This window comes from Mus caroli, unplaced genomic scaffold (assembly GCF_978045245.1).
Source record: "Mus caroli unplaced genomic scaffold, Mus_caroli_1 scaffold_14, whole genome shotgun sequence".
Classification (NCBI taxonomy): domain Eukaryota; kingdom Metazoa; phylum Chordata; class Mammalia; order Rodentia; family Muridae; genus Mus; species Mus caroli.
In genome coordinates this window covers 17,055,426-17,075,013 of record NW_028227269.1, presented here as the reverse complement: position 1 = coordinate 17,075,013, position 19,588 = coordinate 17,055,426, and the positions used below count along the sequence as shown (strand labels likewise).

At 47.4% G+C, this 19,588-nt stretch overlaps 1 protein-coding gene across 7 annotated transcripts in view; it reads left to right on the top strand.

Annotated features, from left to right (window-relative positions):
- The window catches only part of Asap2 (ArfGAP with SH3 domain, ankyrin repeat and PH domain 2), a 156,269-nt gene that overhangs the window by 81,112 nt on the left and 55,569 nt on the right, over positions 1–19,588 (top strand). For all 7 annotated transcript variants that reach the window (XM_021178725.3, XM_021178724.3, XM_085830226.1 and 4 more), the window contains 4 exons: positions 7,374–7,448; positions 8,739–8,788; positions 11,642–11,771; positions 13,985–14,070. In XM_021178725.3, the coding sequence (XP_021034384.1) occupies positions 7,374–7,448; positions 8,739–8,788; positions 11,642–11,771; positions 13,985–14,070 (341 nt within the window). The remainder of the gene's footprint in view (positions 1–7,373; positions 7,449–8,738; positions 8,789–11,641; positions 11,772–13,984; positions 14,071–19,588) is intronic.

The window sequence follows — 19,588 nt, the reverse complement described above, 5'->3', positions numbered from 1 at the left end:
TATATTAGCTCACAATAGTTATAGCCTTGATTAAGTGGTTATTGTATTCACGAGTGCTTGCTATTTCAAAGGCATTTTACAATATAGTTTACAGCAGAGAAAGATGTTCTCAGTCATTGCCTGAGGTTAAGTTAATCCTTGCCTCAGTGTTTGGGCCAAGGTATTCATCTCTGCCCAGGAAAATCTTGGCAGTGGAGTATTTAACAGTTGCCTATGTTAGGTCAGGGTTGATTGGGGCAACTTAAGAATAACAGAGAGAGGAGACAGGCCTGTACAGAAGCAGGCTGTGCCTTAAGGAGAATGAGAAAGGACAGCGAGCTCTTTTGGGGGTAGAGACAGTGTGCCCAAGGGGTTGTTGGGGACTTTGGGGTTGGAAGTTTCCATCTGCATATTTATTTATTCTCCTGCAGTCTGGAGGTTTGTCTGTTGGTCTTATCAGGGGACCCCTGGATCCTAATATCCCCAAGAAAGATGCTATCATTGTGTTAGCGTCCCTGTCCAGGAGTGTCTCAGCTGACCTGAGGGTTTTTGGGTTACGAGCGCATTAACTTGCATACGTGCAGCCGAGACTTCGGACTTGTTGCCTTCCTGCAGATACACATGGGGCAGCTCTCCAGTAAAGCCACCGGTGGAGGCACTGTTAAAGCTCAACACTTCCGTTTTGATTTTTATTTTTAAGGTTTATTTTAGTCCTGTGTGTACATGCGTGCATGTGCACATGTGTGTGGGTGCCTGAAGAGACCAGGGAGCGGCTCCTTCTGGAGGGAGCTGGAGATACACATGGGTAGCTGTGAGTTGTCTGCTGTGGGTGCTGGGCACGGAAATCGGGTCCTCTGCAAGAATAGATTGTGGTGTTCCTAACTGTCCCTCTAGCCCAGTCCTTCTTCCAGCAGACAACATAAGCAGCCTATTTAAGGCTTACTTTCCCTATCATAAGAACTACCTATATAAATGAGTCCGTGCTTTCTGGAACCTTCCTAAAGCCAAGCCTCTTGCCGCACCCCAGTTTTAAGGACCCCCACCCTCGCTTTTGCTCTGATAATTAATCTCATCTTCCTAATTCCAGTCAATACTTACCTGTTTTCTACCTCTATTATAACTCAGTTTTGATTAGAAAAACAATAGTTTGTCATTTCAGTCAACTTGACTAACCCCAAGAAGAAACTTTGTGACTAGGCCTGGTACTCATGCTTCACTCTCTAGTAGCTGACGTGGCCGTCCCCTCTGCTGTGGCCGCCCCCACCTGCTGCAGCACCTCAGCCCACCCTCTGTGCCCTTCCATTCACCCAGCCACACTTCTTTCTAGTCCTGTAGGAAGACAGAATTCTTTCCTGTGTTTTAAAGCTGGTTTCCCAGGTCATGAGCAACAAAAATTTCCATAGTTTCCAGATAAAAGTGACTTTGAGAAAACCCCCAAGGCTTCCCTCACCTCCTGTGCATGGTCTTCACTGTTTTAATTCTTAAATGTTTCTTCACAGCGACTGTGCCCCTGTCCCCAGTCTGTAGCCTGAGATACTCCTTTTTTCATTAATTTATTTATTCATTTTATGTCCTGATTACAGCCCCTCTCTTTCCTCTTCTCTGAGTCCCACCCTCACGTCCCTGCCCTTTGCCCCCTCCCCTTCTCCGGGGAAGTCCCCCTTGGGTACCATTCCACCCTGGGACATCAAGTGAAAGCAGGACTAAGCATCTCCTCTCCCCACTGAGGCCCAACCATCAATCTAGAAAAAGGGGATTCAACAGCAGGCAACAGAGTCTGAGACACCCCTTACACACACACACACACCCTCTCCAATTGTCAGGGGACTCACATGAAGACCAAGCTGCATATCTGTTCCAAATGTGTAAGGGGCCTAGGTCCAGCCCCTGCATCTTGCCTTAGACATTCTTAACTGAATGAGGATAAAAGCATACTAACAGAGAGTATGTGGATAGCTTCGGTTGTTAACACTTCTCTATATCCAAGAGACTTTGCCTACCTCTTCCTATTTTTACCTTGATAAATCTGTCAGCATCCATCTTCCTTCCTTCCTTCCTTCCTTCCTTCCTTCCTTCCTTCCTTCCTTCCTTCCTTCCTCCCTCCCTCCCTCCCTCCCTCCCTCCCTTCCTTCCATCCTTCCTTCCTATTTTTTTGGTTTGTTTGGTTTGGTTTGGTTTGGTTGTTGTTGTTTTTGAGACAGGGCCTTGAAGTTGCTATATACCCAGCATGACACTGAACTCTTGATCCTCCTGCCTCTACCTCCTGAGTGCTAGAATTACAAGTGTATGGAATTATGCCTGGTTTATGCAGTGTTGAGAACTGAATCCAGGGCTTTGTACATGCCAGGCAAGTGTTCTTCTAAAACAAAATAGGAGTTACACCCCCAGCCCTAGAGTTTATAATTCTCCCTTTGTGTCTATATTTTTATTCCCTTAGTCAATTGTTTGCAGAGAAGACTCAAAAAAAATTGATGGATGGATTGATGACTTTACACACATTTGCTGTATTGTAGTTGGCTATTTAAGGCGGGATCTTGCTGACTAGCCCAGACTGGCTTTGACCTTGGGATCCTCCTGTCTCAGCTTCTAGTGTGCTGGTGTTACAGGCATACGCACTACACCTACATTTGATTTAAAAGCAGCAGTGTAATTCAGTCTGTAACTGAAGCCTCATTCCCCTCTCTGATGTGTCCCACCAGTACTGTCTGCCCTGCCATTTACTACATGTAGAGCCTGTGGTGTGTGTGTGTGTGGCTGGACCGGCCTGGGGCTAAGAGGTCTCAGGCAGCTAAGATCAGGAGCTTTAGTGAGATAGCTCATTTTATTTGGGGGTCTGGGGGAGACAAAGGTTATTTAAACCTTTGGGTGTCAGGTGGGGGTTATTGGAGTGAATGTACAACATTGGTTGGGGCCAGGGTGCTAGAGATGCCTCTCTTGCATAAGAAGGGATTTCAGGTGCTGGCATCTTGACCTTGTACAGGGGAGAGGAAGTTTAACCTGTCTGCTGTGCTACTTGACCTCTTGGGGATGGGGGCAAAGGTCTTACTCCTGCTGATCTCAGAACGAGATTTCTAGGGTTTGGACATGCCTTGACCCTACTCTTGCTCCGGGCCCACACCCCCACACCCCCCCCCCCCCAGGCTCCTCCATCCCACACTGCCCCACTGAGGAGGGTGTGCAGTGCACACATAAGAGGTATATGGATATTTTCTAGAATATACAGGATGCAGGTAGGGTCTGTCAAGTGCCAGAAGAAATTCATAACAGGGAATGCCTCCGGAGTGCTGGGAAAGGGGGCATTCTCTTAGTCGGGGGTTTCTATTCCTTTACAAAACATAATGACCAAGAAGCAAGTTGGGGAGGAAAGGGTTTTTTCAGTTTACACTTCCACACTGCTGTTCATCACCAAAGGAAGTCAGGACTGGAACTCAAGCAGGTCAGGCAGCAGGAGCTGATGCAGAGGCCATGGAGGGATGTTCCTTACTGGCTTGCTTCCCCTGGCTTGCTCAGCTTGGGTTCTTATAGAACTCAGAACTACCAGCCCTGGGATGGCACCACCCACAATGGGCCCTCCCCCCCCCCCCCCCGCCCCCTTGATCATCATGAAAATACCCCACAGCTGGATCTCATGGGGCACTTCCCCAACTGAAGCTCCTTTCTCTGTGATAACTCCAGCCTGTGTCAAGTTGACACACAAAACCAGCCAGTACAGACAGTGAGGACAAGCGAGGACATCATAGTCAGGGGACAGATTGAGGACAGGCACTGATCCAGGGACATAGTTCAGGAGGCCGAGTGGGGGGATGAAAGTGGCCGATGAGATGCACTGAGGAGGGGGTCAGTTGCCTCATGCACAGGGCAACACAGTCCCAAGTAGATCTGGAGGACTGTGAAGGAGGGCTTGGGGCAGCCAGGGCCTAGAAGCCTGTGGCTGGGAAGAAGAGAGACAGTGTATCTTTCAGGAGAAGGGGCTTTGAAGCACTAGGTGGTCAGGACATGGTGGGATTGTGGAAGTGCCTGGCAGGCAAAGACTGCTTGGCTTAGCATGGCTGTGTGGCGCAGAGCTGACAGGCACAGGAGACTACCTCTTGGTGAAGCAGCCGATTGTGGAGGGTGGTGGTAACAGGAACAAGGTTGGCTGTGTGGTCAAGAACACCCCAGGGTGTCTGCGTTGGTCCTTGACCTTGCAGGAGGAAGAGGAAGACCCTGTGTTCCTGCACAGGGTCTTTCCATCAACTCCCAATGGAACCCAGGTGTGATTGCTGTGCTGTTCTCAGGTGTGATTGCTGCTCTCAGGTGTGATTGCTGCTCTCAGGTGTGATTGCTGCTCTCAGGTGTGATTGCTCTCAGGGATTACTCATAGGCAAAGACTGGTTCCTTACTGTCAGCCACAGACCTCACTTTCACCAGAGCTTTACAGTACTTAAAAGTCGATCTATTAAGCTTAATCCTCACAAGTCACAGCTGATTACAGTATGCCTTGGGCTGATGCCAGGCCTATGACAAATGTTGACTTATTTAATACTAAAGCAACAATGTCTCAGCTAGGGTTTCTATTGCTATGAAGAAACACCATGACCACAGCAGATTTTATCAAGGAAAACACTTAATTGGGACTGGCTTACAGTTGTAGAGATTTAGTCCATTATCATCATGGCGGGAAACATGGTGCCGGAGAAGAAGCTGGCAGTTCCACATCTTGATCCTCCAGCAGCAGAAGGAGACTGTGAGCCTCAGTGTATAGATGGATCATAGGAGACCTGTGGCCAAGCTTTCAGACACATGGGGAGCCATTCCTATTCAAACCACCACAAATGGTTACTCAAAAAAAAAAAATTGTTTCAGAAGTGACAGCCATTAATGAAGCTCTTATTTGGAGTATGGTTTTTGATGCCAGCATCACTGCACACTTTTTCAGTATTGCTCAAGTGAGCTCCTATCTCACTGGAAAATGTCCTGTGCTGAGGACCCAGGAGATGGCTTAGCAGATAGAGATGTCTGCTGGCAGCTGAGCCTGAGGCTCTGAGTTTACTAATCCCTGGACCTACATGGTAGAAGGAGAGAACGGCTCCCATATGTTATCCTCTAAACTTCACACACTTGCCAGGGCATCCATGTGCCCATACATGCAGTAATTAAAAATTTGTATGCTGATATTTCTATCTGGCAACCACATTTCAATTTATCTTTTGCTTTTGAGAAGGGGGGGGGTGTCCTCACTCTGTAGTTTTAGCTATCTTAGAACTCACAGAGATCACCTGCCTCTGTCTCCCTAGTACAGGAATTAAAGGCATGTACTACCAAGCCCAGTTATATTCCATATTGTCTTTTTGTTTGTTTGTTTGTTTTTTGTTTTGTTTTTCGAGACAGGGTTTCTCTGTGTAGCCCTGGCTGTCCGGAGCTCACTCTGTAGACCAGGCTGGCCTTGAACTCAGAAATCCTCCTGCCTCTGCCTCCCAAGTGCTGGGATTAAAGGCAAGCGCCACCACTGCCCAGCTCCATATTGTCTTTTTAAATAGTACATATATTTTATCTCCCCATTCAAGGTAACCACACTGAAAACTATGTTCCCTTCTCCGAGGTTGAACGTGAATATAGAGAAGTTTCACCATCTTGTCCCTCTGTCTCTCGTCCATTCTTGGGATGTAGATCTGGGATCTGCTGCTATGGTCTGGCAGCAGTTGTGCTGATGGTAGGGGCAGGCTGAGCCCAGTGTGGGAGGCAGTGGGTCTCAGACTTGTTTCCTTATGGGAAAGGCATTTAAGGGTTCGAAGCTTGCATCTGTGTTCCAGGCTGGAACTTTGCCGTTCCACTTAGCTCCTTGGAGTTGCCCTTGCAGCAGCCCTGCTTGCCTGTAGCCGACCCTGAATGTGTGTGTGTGTGTGTGGGGGGGGGGGCGGTGGTGTCACATTGATTATAGGATACTCACTCCATGGTGAGAATTCATGCTTCTTGCTGCAGTAGGGGGGCTGTCTCCCCAACTCCTACCCTCCCTTTTCTCAGCTTTCTCCTTTGTCCAGCTGCAGATATGTGCACAGACGTATACACACCCAGACACTCGTAACCATACACACTCTCTCATACATGCATCCCCTCTCTCTGCACATTGACACACAGCCCCCCTTTGCACTCTACTGTCTACCCCCCCCCCCCCCCCACACACACACACACTCACTGGTTTCCTCACTGGTCACCTTCAGCACCCATTCACTCACAGTCCTTTTCAGTGACAGAAGCCTCTGATCTGCCTTCCTCTCATTCCATGATGGGGACATGCTTGCCAACAACCCCCCCACGCCCCCAGCCCTGAGTGCCTACAGTGTGGTTCTGCATTTCCCTTTGCCACTGGGGTGTGTAAACACCACTCAGGCCGATGAGACGCAGGGTCTCTAGGCTACATTCCAGCTTTGCTCGCCGCAGATATACCACTCAGGGGAGGCAGAACACAGCCTAAGATGGGGACCTCAACCCTTGTCTCTCTGGGTGTAGAATGATGTAGGCTGAGGCCGAGGCTGTGGTTCCCAAACTCCTGGACACCCAGATGCTGCTGGAAACCTCGAGGAGTTGGGAATGGAGGCCCTTAGGCCAATGATGGGGAAGGGCGTGCATGGGGGTGGGGTGGGAGTGGGGGTAGGGGGTTTGGTCCTGGAGAGGGGGCCTTTTTCGGGAGACTTGGGCAGCCTGGCTCAATAATGAAGGCTTCCTCTCACTGGTTCTTAATGAGAGAGACAGTCCTTGCTTATCCAAATTCTTTATTTATGATGAAAATGGTACATACAACTTAATCTCTGGGCGGACCAAAGATTAAATACCGTTTTCAGGAAGGAATGTCCAGGAAGGGAAGATTATTGGCTGAATCCTCAGGGTAGGCCCATCTATATACCTCATTAGTATGGAGAACTCTGGACTCTATACGAGTGACAATTGTCCTCATGTGAGGGGTCATGGTCACATGCTCCAGGACAGGAACTGGTCAGGAGCAAACGCAAATACCTACTGTCCTCAGTTATGAAAAGTGCAGGGGTTCCTTAATCTGTCCCCTTCCCAGTTTTTGTCTGGTGACACAGTTCCACAGCAGTGGTGGTAGGAAGTAGGTCCTGCCCTTTTGTTCTGGGCTTTTGACTGACTGATTTTCTTATTGATTGATGGTTCTCAGACAGGTTTAGGTTTTACTCATTGAAATAACTTTTCACGACTGACCAACGGGAGGTTCTTCTGTGGAAGCACACAGATCCGGGTCTTTCATTAGCTGTGTGCTCACTTCTCAAACAAAATGTTTGAGGGTGGATAAGGCCACCACACCATGCTGGCCAGGTTCCTTCCCACACCTTTGTTACCTTTGCTCTGGATTGGAAGGAAGTTGAATATCTTTTCTGTTTTCTCTCCTTTTTCAGATTCAGAACATGAACAACATCATCTCGTTCCCTTTGGACAGTTTGCTGAAAGGAGACCTGAAAGGAGTAAAAGGGGTAGGGTAGGAGGAGCCAAGTCCTGGCGCTCTGACGTCATGGGGTCACCCCAACCAACACACGAGGCCACAGGGATGGCATCTGCTTTGTTTCCTCTAATGGGACATTTTGATGTCACCTTCCATGGGAACAGCGGTGCCCCTTGGCCATTGGGTTGTTTTGTTGCTGGTGCTGCAAGCTCAGTAAAGGGACAGGAAACAAGTCAGCTGAGGTTCCCTCAGCGTGACAGGAGCAGGGACAGGCAGTGGATCTGGTTTCCTTGATGCGGTGTTGCGGCTTTACTCCGAGGAAGGGATCCTAGAGGACAGAAAGTCTGCTAAGCATGGGCTAACCATGTGTCTGTCCTTCAGAAGATGCTGGCTGTTTGGACAGGCCTGGACATTTATACCGCTGAGACCTTGTACTTACTGCAAGCTGGAATTTTATTAGTCCTTGGGGCCAGAGGGATGTTTGACTGGGTCCTTGAGAGATCCAGGCCTTTGTATGTGCGTGTGATTCTCCGGTCTCCGTTTGGTATATCTGGAAGCCTGTCTGGCCCATCTTGGGGACTTCTGCCTGGACCTCCTGCTGTGTCCCTTGTAGAGCATGCAAGAAGGGAGCTATGAGGACCACCAGAGGCATGACTTGTTTTCCCCATGGAGACCCAGAGATGAGAAAAGCAAAAGCAAAAACCAAGGGGTATGAGGCTTCCACAGAGGAAAGACAGGTAGATCCCATAGTGGAAGCATGGGTCCACACCATGCGCCAGGCTGTCAGGAGCCAGGAGGGCAGTTTCACAAAAAAAAAAAAAAAAAAAAAAAAAAAAAACTTCCATGGCTGATGGAAACACAGAGACTAAACACAGAAAAGAATTTCATTGAGGAGAAGAGACCTGCATGGAAATCTTTTGATAGACTTGAAAGGCTCAGTGATTTTTTTTTTTTTTAATAGCCAAGCCTTCTTAAAGATCATAAGTCTTCAGTTCCAAACAGAAAAGTGTGGAAGGAAAATCCAGGGGAACAGAAGAGTGGGGCGGCGGGGGAGGGGAAAATGAGTGATGCGCATGTTGTATGGGCCGCTTTCGTGTGCGAGTTGTGTGTTTAAAGTAGCACCAACTTTAAAGGGCGAAAACAGGCTGCCCAGCCACCCCACCCACAGTGTATCAAAGGCACCTGGTTCTTATTATTTTTATAGGATCCCACACATGATTCTTTCAGACTCGTCCTGTGCAGAGCCAGTCTAGGGATGAGGACGTTTGTGCTGCCCAGAAGTTAGTGATTAACTGCTCACTAGCTGCTTCTCTATTTACAGGATCTGAAAAAGCCCTTTGATAAAGCTTGGAAGGACTATGAAACAAAAATGTGAGTGCATTCATTCATTCATTCATTCATTTATAAGTATATGTAGGTAATTGGAGATTTCAGTCTTCGGTCAGGTTTTTGTTGTTCGAAGGGACTTATTGAATCAGCCTAATCCAGGTAGGAAAATGCCCAAAGCTGCATTGCCATGGCCCCCCCGATGGCAGGTGCATTTCTATCTGTTATCTGCATTCGGAAACGGTGGCTTCTTCTAGCAAGCTCTGTGGTGTCATGGTGGTTATAGAACAGTATTTCACGCTATGTCTTCCTGGTGATTCATTAAACAAACCTTGGGAGCTGGGGAGAGGGCTCAGTGGGTAAGCCACGGACCATGTAAGTGTGAAGACCTGAACCCAGATGAAAAGCTAGTGCATGTCTGTAATCGCAGTGTTCCTGGGTGGAGGTGGGAGGTGGAGACAGAAGAATTCCTGAAAGTTTGTGGCAAGATGTGTGGCAAACGAGAGACTCTGTCTCAGACAAGGCAAAAAGCCAACTGACACCTGAGGCTGTCCTCTGACCTCCACATGCCTACCAGGATGCATGAACACCCTCAGTTACACGTGCAGACAGGCCCACAGCCACGCACGAAGTTGCTTTGTTTGCTTGCTCGTTTTTGTTTGTGTTTAGGTGTACTCTTAGTTCCGGGTTCCTATTTCTCAACTGAAATACCAGCTCTCTTGTTTTTAGGACTTCAAGCCCCTCATGTTTCATTTTACCTGGTTTCTTTGTTGCTAGGGAGGGATGTAGTGGTTGGGGCTCTGTGACTCCGACACCTGAACCACCAGACTGTTCCTGGACATTTTAGGCAGTTAGAGCCTTTCTTACCAGTGTCTCATGCCAAAGTCAGGAAGAATCAATCAGCTAGAAAAAGCTGGAGGGGGGTGGCACTTAAGGCTTGCAATTATTTAAATGCTGGAGAAATTGACAACTCTTTTAAATGCCGTATGCTTACGTTGTAATCTCTCTGGGGGCTGGAGGCATTCCTGAATGGAAAGAAACTTTCATGTGAGACCATCTGGTGCAGTGAGGAGGGTTAGGAAGGGAAAAATCACTTCAGATGTGACTCTTAAGTATTTTAACTGGGTTGTTTTGTTTTTAAGCCGCCCTAGGGTTTTCCTCCATTAATGAAGTATCACAAAGCTCAGATCCACCTGTGGAAATGCCACCTCTTGGTACCTATTCCACTGTGGAAATGGTACGCTCTGTCTGGAAATGGCCTGGATTTCTGGTCTGCAGTTTCACTGGTAGCATCCACTCAAATGCTCAGCAGGGGTGACATGAAACTGGGGGACCTTGAAGGTCTGTCCAACTTAAGGAGATTCCCAACCACTGGCCTTGCCCACTTAGCCTCTTTTTTTTTTCCTTATTTTAAAGATTTATTTATTTCATTTATATGAGTACACTGTAGCTGTCAGACACACCAGAAGAGGGCATCAGATCCCATTGCAGATGGTTGTAAGACACCATGTGGTTGCTGGGAATTGAACTCAGAACCCCTGGAAGAGCAGTCAGTGCTCTTAACCGCTGAGCCATCTCTCCAGCCCCCCACTTAGCCTTTTTTTAACTGTGATAGGTTCTGTGATGTGAGCAGGGATGGGCCTTGCTGAGGGCTGCCACTTATGTACCCAGCAAGACGGTCTCAGGCTAGGGTCAGGAGTGCTATTGTCCAACTTTCATCCAGCTGTACCTGTGCCTGCTTCCTTCTCCCAAGAGCTCGCTTAGAGAGCACAGTGGGAGAGAAGCTTCTGGCTGTGAAGAGATAGACTGGGGAGAGAAGGTGCCACATTTTCTAAGATGAAGATTTGCCTGCACAGCCTAGGACAGAATCACCTACAAAGGTTCAGAGTCTGGTGTGGAAGGGGCAGGGCAACCGAGGATACATAAAAAAGCTTGCTTTTTTTTTTTTAAACCCATGAACATAAGTGGTTCCTCTATCCCAAGAGGCCTTGCCACGTGTAAAAACTAGGTTTAAGATGTCTTCAGGATTCTCGGCAACAGCTCTGTATTGAATATTTAGATACATGGCCAGTGACCATAGAATTGTATAAGGAGTCCAGAGATTGAAATACCCCACAGTCACAGCTCCACTGAGATGCCTGAATTCACTGAACAGTGCCCCTGCCAAATGGCCTCTTAGTCCCTCACATTCTTTTCTCCTTCAGCTGGATGAGTTTACCCTGTGTGCCCAGACAGGGCTGACGTTCCTGTCTCTTCCACATATATACACAGACAGACAGACACACATGCACACACTCTACCTCCCACGACACACGGAGACATATCTGGCACTCTCTTTAAAAGTTGTTTGGTGTTTAAACAGGCTACTTGAGAGTCCCTGTCACAGGAGGTAGTGTGTGTACGTGTGCCTGGTGGTTCTGGTGCGTGCTGCGCTGGTCAGTTTATACCCAAGCTAAACATGTGACGTTTAGGTAAAGTAGCTCAGCAGGAAGTCACCATGAAAAGGGCCCGAAGGACAGATGAACAGCACGATGCTGTGGAGAGTAATTGGAAGCCGGAGTAGCTGTGACTGTACTCACTGGGGCAGGGAAGGTGCTAGTGCAGGTTCTCAGAGAGAGGCCGGTGTGATCCAGGGCAAAGTGTGTGTGGATCTTCCATCAGACACGAATCGGGTGTAATACCTGCTTAGGCAGGATCTGTTCAGTAGGTAGCAGAAGGGCCAAGTCCGATGTGTTTTTATGAGACAACAGGTGGTTTGCTTTCTGTAAGAGTTAAAAGGTTGCCTGCTCAAAAGAGCGTGGCAAGTGTTTATCTCTGCAGATGATTCTGAGGCTGTCCAGTGGGGAGTGCTGTGCCAAAAGGCCTCTTGATTAATCCCTGCTTTGTCTTCACACATAGAACCAAAATAGAAAAGGAGAAAAAGGAACATGCCAAGCTCCACGGGATGATTCGTACTGAAATAAGCGGGGCTGAGATTGCAGAGGAGATGGAGAAGGAAAGACGGTTCTTCCAGCTGCAGATGTGTGAGGTAAGATGCTGTGGGAGGAAAGCCACTCCATACAGGCCCAGACGCGCGCGCATGCATACCTCCTCTCCACCGAGACAGACCTGTGGCTCTGGTGACAGCACCGGCTCGGGTACTGGGCTGCGTTTCTGTACTAAAGGTTTGCTTTGCTAGAGGAATGTTAGACTACTTATTGGTGTGTGGCTTTAGGTCAGTCTAACGCCAACTTTTATTAAAGGAAGCGAGGGGGACTCAGGAGTTAAGAGTATGAGCTGCTCATCCCTGAGGACCAGACTGTGGGTCCCTGCATCTAAGTCAGGCTGCGGAAAACACTTGTAATTCTAGCTCCAAGGGACCTGACACCCTCTCCTGGCCTCCAGATAGACCTGCATGTATGAGTGTGTGCACGTACACACAGACCACAGACAGATGAGACTCTTTCCGTTTTTGTTTGGTTGGTTTTTTTTTTTTTTTTTTTTTTTTTTTTAAGTAGAAGAGAGGACTTGAAGAATGTCCTCCCTGGCCCCCCATACTTTCTCACAGGAGTTGGCTAGGATACTTAACTTCTTTGATGCTTTTAAGACTTCTGAGTGCCCCTGTGGAGTTGGTGGAAGGGATGAGTGAAGATTCAGCCAGAAAACATTCATGCAGACAATGGCATCACTGTATCCTTGGTATCCAGTTCCCGTTCTTGTTCCGTGGCCTGTGTCCTAGCAAAGGGCAGAGGGGAAGCCGAACCCCAGCTTACAGGTCACTAAGCATGAGGCCTTTGTGTTTCTGTGCCTCACTGTGAATGAGAATGGCCCCGTCTCTCCCTGGGCTCTGCATCAGTGTCATCCTGGCCCAGTGCCAATTGTTACACCCTCTTAAACTGAGCACTATTAAAAAAAAGAAAAAGCCATGGTAAACCCTCCTTCCTATTAATCTCTGTACGCTTTTCTGATTGTCTCTTAGAATAAGTTCCGGTAAGTAGAACTTCCGGGTCAAAGAGCGTGCACATTTTAAGTCTTGATTCATTGCCAAGCATTTTATTTAACGATTGTATCATTTTGGCCCTTGGCCAGACATCCAGTTAACAGCCAATAACTATCAAAAAGAAAGAAGAAAACACATAGGCAGCTCTTACAGAGAGGAGAAAATTGGTCGTTATGTTCTCAGAATGGCTTCCTGTCCCCTGCCTGGCTTGCACAGCTGGCCTAGGAGAGTTCCTGGACTTGGGCTAATCCTGAGACAGCCGGGAACTCATAGGACAGCTCAGGTTAGCAGGTTTTCCTGGGCTTGAAGATGAGGTATGCTCAGAATTCTTATACCACAGCCTCACAGTTAGGGCAAAGAGGGTTTATAGAGCCCTTGTTCTGTATACTTTTAGGAAGGGACAGGTGCGCTTCATAATGCCTGCTAAGTGGCCCTTAGTGGATTCTTTGGGTTAGAAGTGGCTTTGATACAATTTAATTTAAAATTCATCTTTTTAGCACTTATATTTAGGGGAAGTGCTTTGGGTCAGCAACATGGTAATGAAATCTCAGCCACTGGATTATAGATAGCAGTATTGAAGACAGCGACCCGACAAAGAAAGGAACTTGAAGCTGAGTGAGGTGGCTTATGCCATTGATTTCAGGACAGCCAGGACTACATAGAAAGACAGGATCTCAAATGGAACAAAAAGGACCTGGGAAGAGAAATGTGCAAAGGAAGACCTGAGATAGTTAGAAACACCCATTTGTTCTGGGCAGCCTCCTTCCCTGCAACCAGAGTAAGCTTATCCTAGCTGGAAGTGGTAGAATATCTAGTTAGGAGATATGGTTCTTAAATATTGAATTACCTGGCTATCATAACCATTGAGTCTTGTATGCAGAAAGTACCCAGCATCTGTTTATCACAAGCCCCGCCCAGTCTACAAGCTATTAAAGAAGTCAAGAAAGAGTCACAGAGGGTGTGGTTCAGTTGGTGGCAAGGTCTGCACATAGTATACATGAATCCCTGGGGTCAGTCTCCAGCTCTGCAGATAAGACAGATGTGGTATTGCACACCTGTAATCCTAGCACTTGAGAGGCAGAAGGGAGAGGATGAGAAAGTCAAGGCCCTCCTTGACTGTGTGGCAAACCAGTTCAAGGCTAGCCTAGGGTACTAGAGTCCCTGGTTCAAAAGACATCCTCAGCGTCTTCAGCAGCTCCTGTTAAGCTCCTGACAACATCCTTTCTCAACATCTTCTCTCAACATCCTTCCCTTCTCCACAGTACCTGCTGAAGGTCAATGAAATCAAGGTGAAAAAGGGAGTGGATTTGCTTCAGAATCTGATCAAGTACTTTCATGCCCAGTGCAAGTAAGTTTCCCTTCTCTATGGCGTCTTTTCAAATGTTGTTCTATGGACAGCAGCTTCAGATGGATAACATTGCTCCGAGGGAATAAACATTGACTTGGAAATGACTGTGGTATCACGGGCTGGGACTGGTGATATAGCTGTTTTTGTAGAGTATTTGCATAGCATGTGGGAGTGGGGGGGGCATGGATATGGTGGGGGCACAGTGGTGCCTTGGGTTTAATTTCCCACACTACATAAACCAATGTGATGGCACACACGCATAGTCCAGGTGCTCCTAGGAGGTGGAGGCAGAAGTGGCAGAAGTTTAAGATCATCCTTGGTTATATAGAGACCAGCCTGGGCTATATGAGACCCTGTCAATGAATGAATGAATGAATGAATGACCATAGAAGGAAAGAAGAAGTGCTCAGGGTACAACACCTTGACTTTGTAGAGGGATGGAAGCTAGAGACACAAGACCACATTGCATGACTGTGCGTTTGCCAAGTCAGGGGTTAAAGCATGTTTATAGACAGGAAGCAGCTTAGCAGTTACCATAGGAGAGAGAGATGGGATCTGACTGTTGGTGGAGTGCTCTTGCCTTTGGAGGTAACAGGAACGTCTGGGATCGTGCAATTGACTTAATTGTCACATATATTTTTTTCTTGCTGCCTTGCTTGATCTGACACATGATCTCAGAGGTTTGTGTTGTTTTTGAAGGAGTAGGGAAATGGTGTTAACTTGTATTATATTATTAGTAAAGTGCTTTCATAAGCTGCTGGATATGGAAAGTCAATAGGAAAGAAATACTTCATGTTCTGGGTACTTAGCTCTGCTCTCTGGATGTCAGCCTCCACGTGGTTCTCTTTCTGTCCCAGGCCTCTGAGCACTGGTGTAAGTGCACACCCATGGCTCTTTTACGCACTGGCCCAGCAGTCTTTGATGGAATTCATGCTGTGTCAGGCTTTATGCAAGGTGCTGAGTTAAAGGGATGTGGTTGGGGAGACGGTCATAGGCATTGAATGTTTTCCAAAGTGTTCTGAAGACTGGAGAGATGGCTCAGCTGCTAAGAATGCGGCTGCTCTTCCAGAGGATTCAGGTTGGATTCCTAGTGCCTACACAACAGTTCACAACCATCTATAACTCAAGTTTTGGGAGAACCCAATTTTTCTGACCTCTGAGGACTCCTGCAGGCATGTGATACACATACATACACTCAAGTACACACATGTACACATAAAGCTAAACAACAAGTACATTTAAAAAAAAAAAGTAGCCTCGGACAGTGGACTGCCATAGCGTAGGCTGAGATAAAGTACTTGGCTGGACTGGTCACAGCTGGAGTGGAGAGTGTGAAGTCTCAAGTTGCGACCTCAGATTGTTTACCTCGCCCTGGATGGGCTTTGCCTGGGGCTGGTGTCACTGCCCATGAATGTCAGCAGAAGTCCCCTGGTTTCTCCTGGGCCTCAGTCCCTGCAGCAGCCCTGATGGGTTCTTGCCTCTGCTGCAGCCTTGCCGTGCCTTCCAGATGGCTCTTCATTCATTCCCATGTCCAGAGCTGCTACGTGGACCAGCCACATGTGCAGCAGGGCTTGTGAGCTCACCCCTGTATGGCTCTGGTAACCTAGTATGGTTGTGGTGACGTATCCTCTCTGCAGTTATGATTGGGGAAGCGTGTGCTGGGGAAGATTGGCCCACAGTCAAGAGGACCTGGAATTTCTAGAATTTTTAAGGTGGTTTCCCTGACCGACTCAAAGCAATGACGGTTCATCAGAGAGCGGCTGCTCTGGCCTCCCCGTAACCCGAGTGCCAGGCTATGTAGGAAGTGGGTTGCTTCCTTGCTGAGTTTTATTTTTAGGAAGAAGTTATTCTCAGATTTCCGTTTTTGTTTTTTTCTTCTTCTTTATTTTGTACAAACTTATCAGTTGGGTAGCAACAGGCCACTTGTGGAAAGTGAGTTATTTGGCCTTTTATGGCCACGAGCTCAATAACCTTCTAAAATATGAATCTTCCTGCTTCCTCTTTGGATGAGTGCTAGTGTGTGGGCATGTGTGGGGGCTGCATCCTCACATTGGCTAATTCATATTTGAGGAGCTACAAGAAAGCCCAAAAGCTTGGCTCTCAGACCCTGTGAACCTGAGGCCGCATGCGCGTTCTGCAGGCTGTAAAGTCCTTCCCACTCCCTCCTCCGGTATCTGGGTCCCGAGCCTCATAGCTTCCTCACCACAGCTGTCTTCTGTGAGTGTGAGAAGCCTCTGTGTGGTATCGGCTTCTTAGGACAACCTCCATGTACCTTACTTAATTTTGCTTCTTAAACTCATTTTTGCTTGTCACATTTTGTCGCAGCTTTTTGAAGTATTTTGAAGAATGCATTATGGATTTTTTTATTTCGAGTAAAGATAGCATTGGCATCCCTGGAGCAGCTGAAGGGGTAGGATGCTGTTTTGTAATAGGATCTAGAAGTAGGGCAGCCTTTGAAACGGTAACTAAAACGCGGCGGTCACTCTCAGAGGTGGAAGTGGGTGTTAGTAGTTACTGCTCAGAGCCATCATGGCCAGCTGTACACGATGGACTTGAGCTATTGCATTGATGAGACTTGGGAACCGGAGGCTGGCGGGCTTTCCTTTCATGCCAGGAAAGGACGTGTGCTACTGTCAGATCCTTAGCAGATGAGGTACCTGTCAGGCGTGATGGTAGTATGATCGTGAAAGGCTTGGTATACAGGAGAGGACCAAAGATTGCATCTAAATGGTTCTATTTCCAGGTCTTGAAAGTCTGGTTGAACCGGCTAGAGAGTGTCTAATAGGCCAGAGAACAAAGTCCGACTTGATAGCATGATGATAGCCTATAAAAGCATGATGATAAAAGCTCTTTAGCTGGAGGAAAATGCTTGACTAGGGAAAATGCTAATAGGCTTTGGGGAAAGATTCAAAGAGACACACACCTATGAATGAGTATCCCGGTGACACGGAGGTCACCAAAGCAGCCAGCCCTTGAGCCTCTGTACTTTGAAACTGCTGGCCAAGCCTGGCGTTTTCCACAAGGAGCGCACTGACAGATGGGAGTTTTGAAAGGGGTGGGGGAGGATTCAAGTAAGTGTATCAAGGCTGTGACAAAGATGAAATCTATGTTTTTAGCCCAAGTTTTTTATCACTCTTCTGAGTGCACTCTCCAGGAAACATGTATGTGTGAGAGCCAGGTCCCGGAGCCCTTGGCTACATGCTTGCTTGCTCTCTCCACCTACCTTGGGGAGAGTTGCCAAGCTCCAGAGGTGCCGAGGGCTCTGCACCTGTCCCCTCCCCAGGCACCGCTGCCTTCAGGAGCTGTTGTGTTTTCTACCTTTCCTATATTTGCATTCTCTGTCTCTGTTTCTTCTGTGGCCTAGCTACATTACCAGAATGCTAAGAAAATCATTACATAAAGCTTTAAGCCAGAGGGATCACATGAGTTCACAATAGAAGCAAACCCAGTTTCTGGTTCCTATAACTCCATAGTTCTTCAAGATTTCTGTGTCAATTTAGGAGGCCCAGAGGGGCAGGGGACCTGGCATTTCTGCCCTTACTCTGGCCACAAACACCCGGACAGATCACACACTGCCACAGGGACTGAGTTGCTAATCCAGAAGCACAGTCTGTTCAGAAAATACATACCAGATAAACCAAGAATGTACAGTATCCGTGTGCGTGTCTAAGGAGTGAGGTAAGAACTCTAGCAGCCTTGTGTCAGTGTGTCCATAGCTCACTCTGTGTGTGTGGTGTGTGTGTGTGTGTGTATGCATGCATGCGTATAGGCATGTGTGTGCATATGTGTGTATGCATGTGTATATACATGTGGGTATGCATGTGTTTATATGCATGTATATGAATATATGTATGTGTGTATGCATGTGTGTGTGTATCCATCACTAAGTTGAGTTACAGGCTACAATGTTTTTTTCATGACCCTTTGTTTTATGACACACAATATGAAAGAGTCTCACAGGATCACTGGTGAATTTAAAAGGAAAAATGAAAAATCACCTATGTGAATATTGTATGTGAGACCCAGGCCATTTTCTTCTTGGCCCATATATAATTTTTAAAGATTTATTTATTTATTTATTTATTTTATGTGAGTACACTGTAGTTTAGTTGTACAGATGGTTGTGAGCCTTCATGTGGTTCTTGAGAATTGAATTTTAGGACCTCTGCTTGCTCCAGTCAACCCTGCTTGCTCCAAACCAAAGATTTATTAATTATATATAAGGACAGTGTAGCTGTCTTCTGACACACCAGAAGAGGGCGTCAGATCTCATTATGGGTGGTTGTGAGACACCATGTGGTTGCTGGGATTTGAACTCAGGACCTTTGGAAGAGCAGTTGGTGCTCTCATCCATTGAGCCATCTCACCAGCCCCCTCAGCTATATTCTTATCATTTATTTTTAAATTTGTGTGTGTGTGTAGGTGTGTGATGCATGTGTGTCATTGGGTGGCCCAGCGGTCAGAAGACCACTCTGGGAATCCATCCTCTCCTTCCATAGTCTCTTTTTCTGCCGCTATATGTGTTTCTGGCCAGTTTTCCTGTCTTCACCCCCTTCTCACCGTAGGAGTGCTGGCATTAGAATGCACACCACATCTGCCTTCTTGTGTATGTTTCTCAGGAATGACTGAGTTCTGGGTGTCAGGCTTATCAAACAACTGAATTTCCCCAGCCCAGCAGGGTGCCTGACTTACTTTTCCTGTGATAAAATAGCCTATAAAAGCATGTTAAGGAAAAGAGAGTAAGGCAGGAGGCTCACAGTGTGTGTAAATGTAGTCTGCCAAAGGAAGGTTATGGTAGCAGGTGAGGTAGCTGGTCACAGCATATCAGAAAGCAAAGAGAGGAGTGCCGCCTTTGGCTTGGTGCCTCCTTTTTATTCAGTCAGGGATCCCAGCTCATGGGAAGGTTGTCCCCAATATTCACATTGGTCTTTCTTGCCTCCTCTCTGGAAATGCCCTTGCACACAGACCCAGATGTGGGTCTCTTAGGTCCTGAATCCAGCCAGGTTGACCAGCACGCTTCAGGCTGTGCTGAAGACCAGCAACATCGCCTTTGTCTTAAGTGACCTGACAGCCACCAGTCCCTATCGTGAGGAGATTCCTTTTGCTGTCTAACCTTTAAAACCCACCATGCTCTTCCACGTGCCGACGGAGCCCAGTCATCCACGTGTGCCAAAGTTGCCTGGTTTCTCTCTTGTACTCTCCCACTTCACTGTTTCCCGTTGGGGGAATTCTCTAGTGTACACTCTTGTCTGTATCCCATGGCTTTTTGGCCTTGAAGCCCTTGCTGCCACTGTTAGGAGAGTCTGGTTTCCATTTATTAACTGGAAAATCAGGTCTCCTGTTATGTGGGTCAAAAAAAAAAAGTCACAAATGCTCAGGCTTATAATTCGTTTTAGGTTCATTTACAATTTTGTCGTTTTATTCTGGTTTTGCCGGATAGTTTCTGTCCCTCCAGGAATCAAATCCTGTCCAGCCGCCTCCCCTTGATAAGTCTTGCCTCTAACAGCCTTCTTCTCCC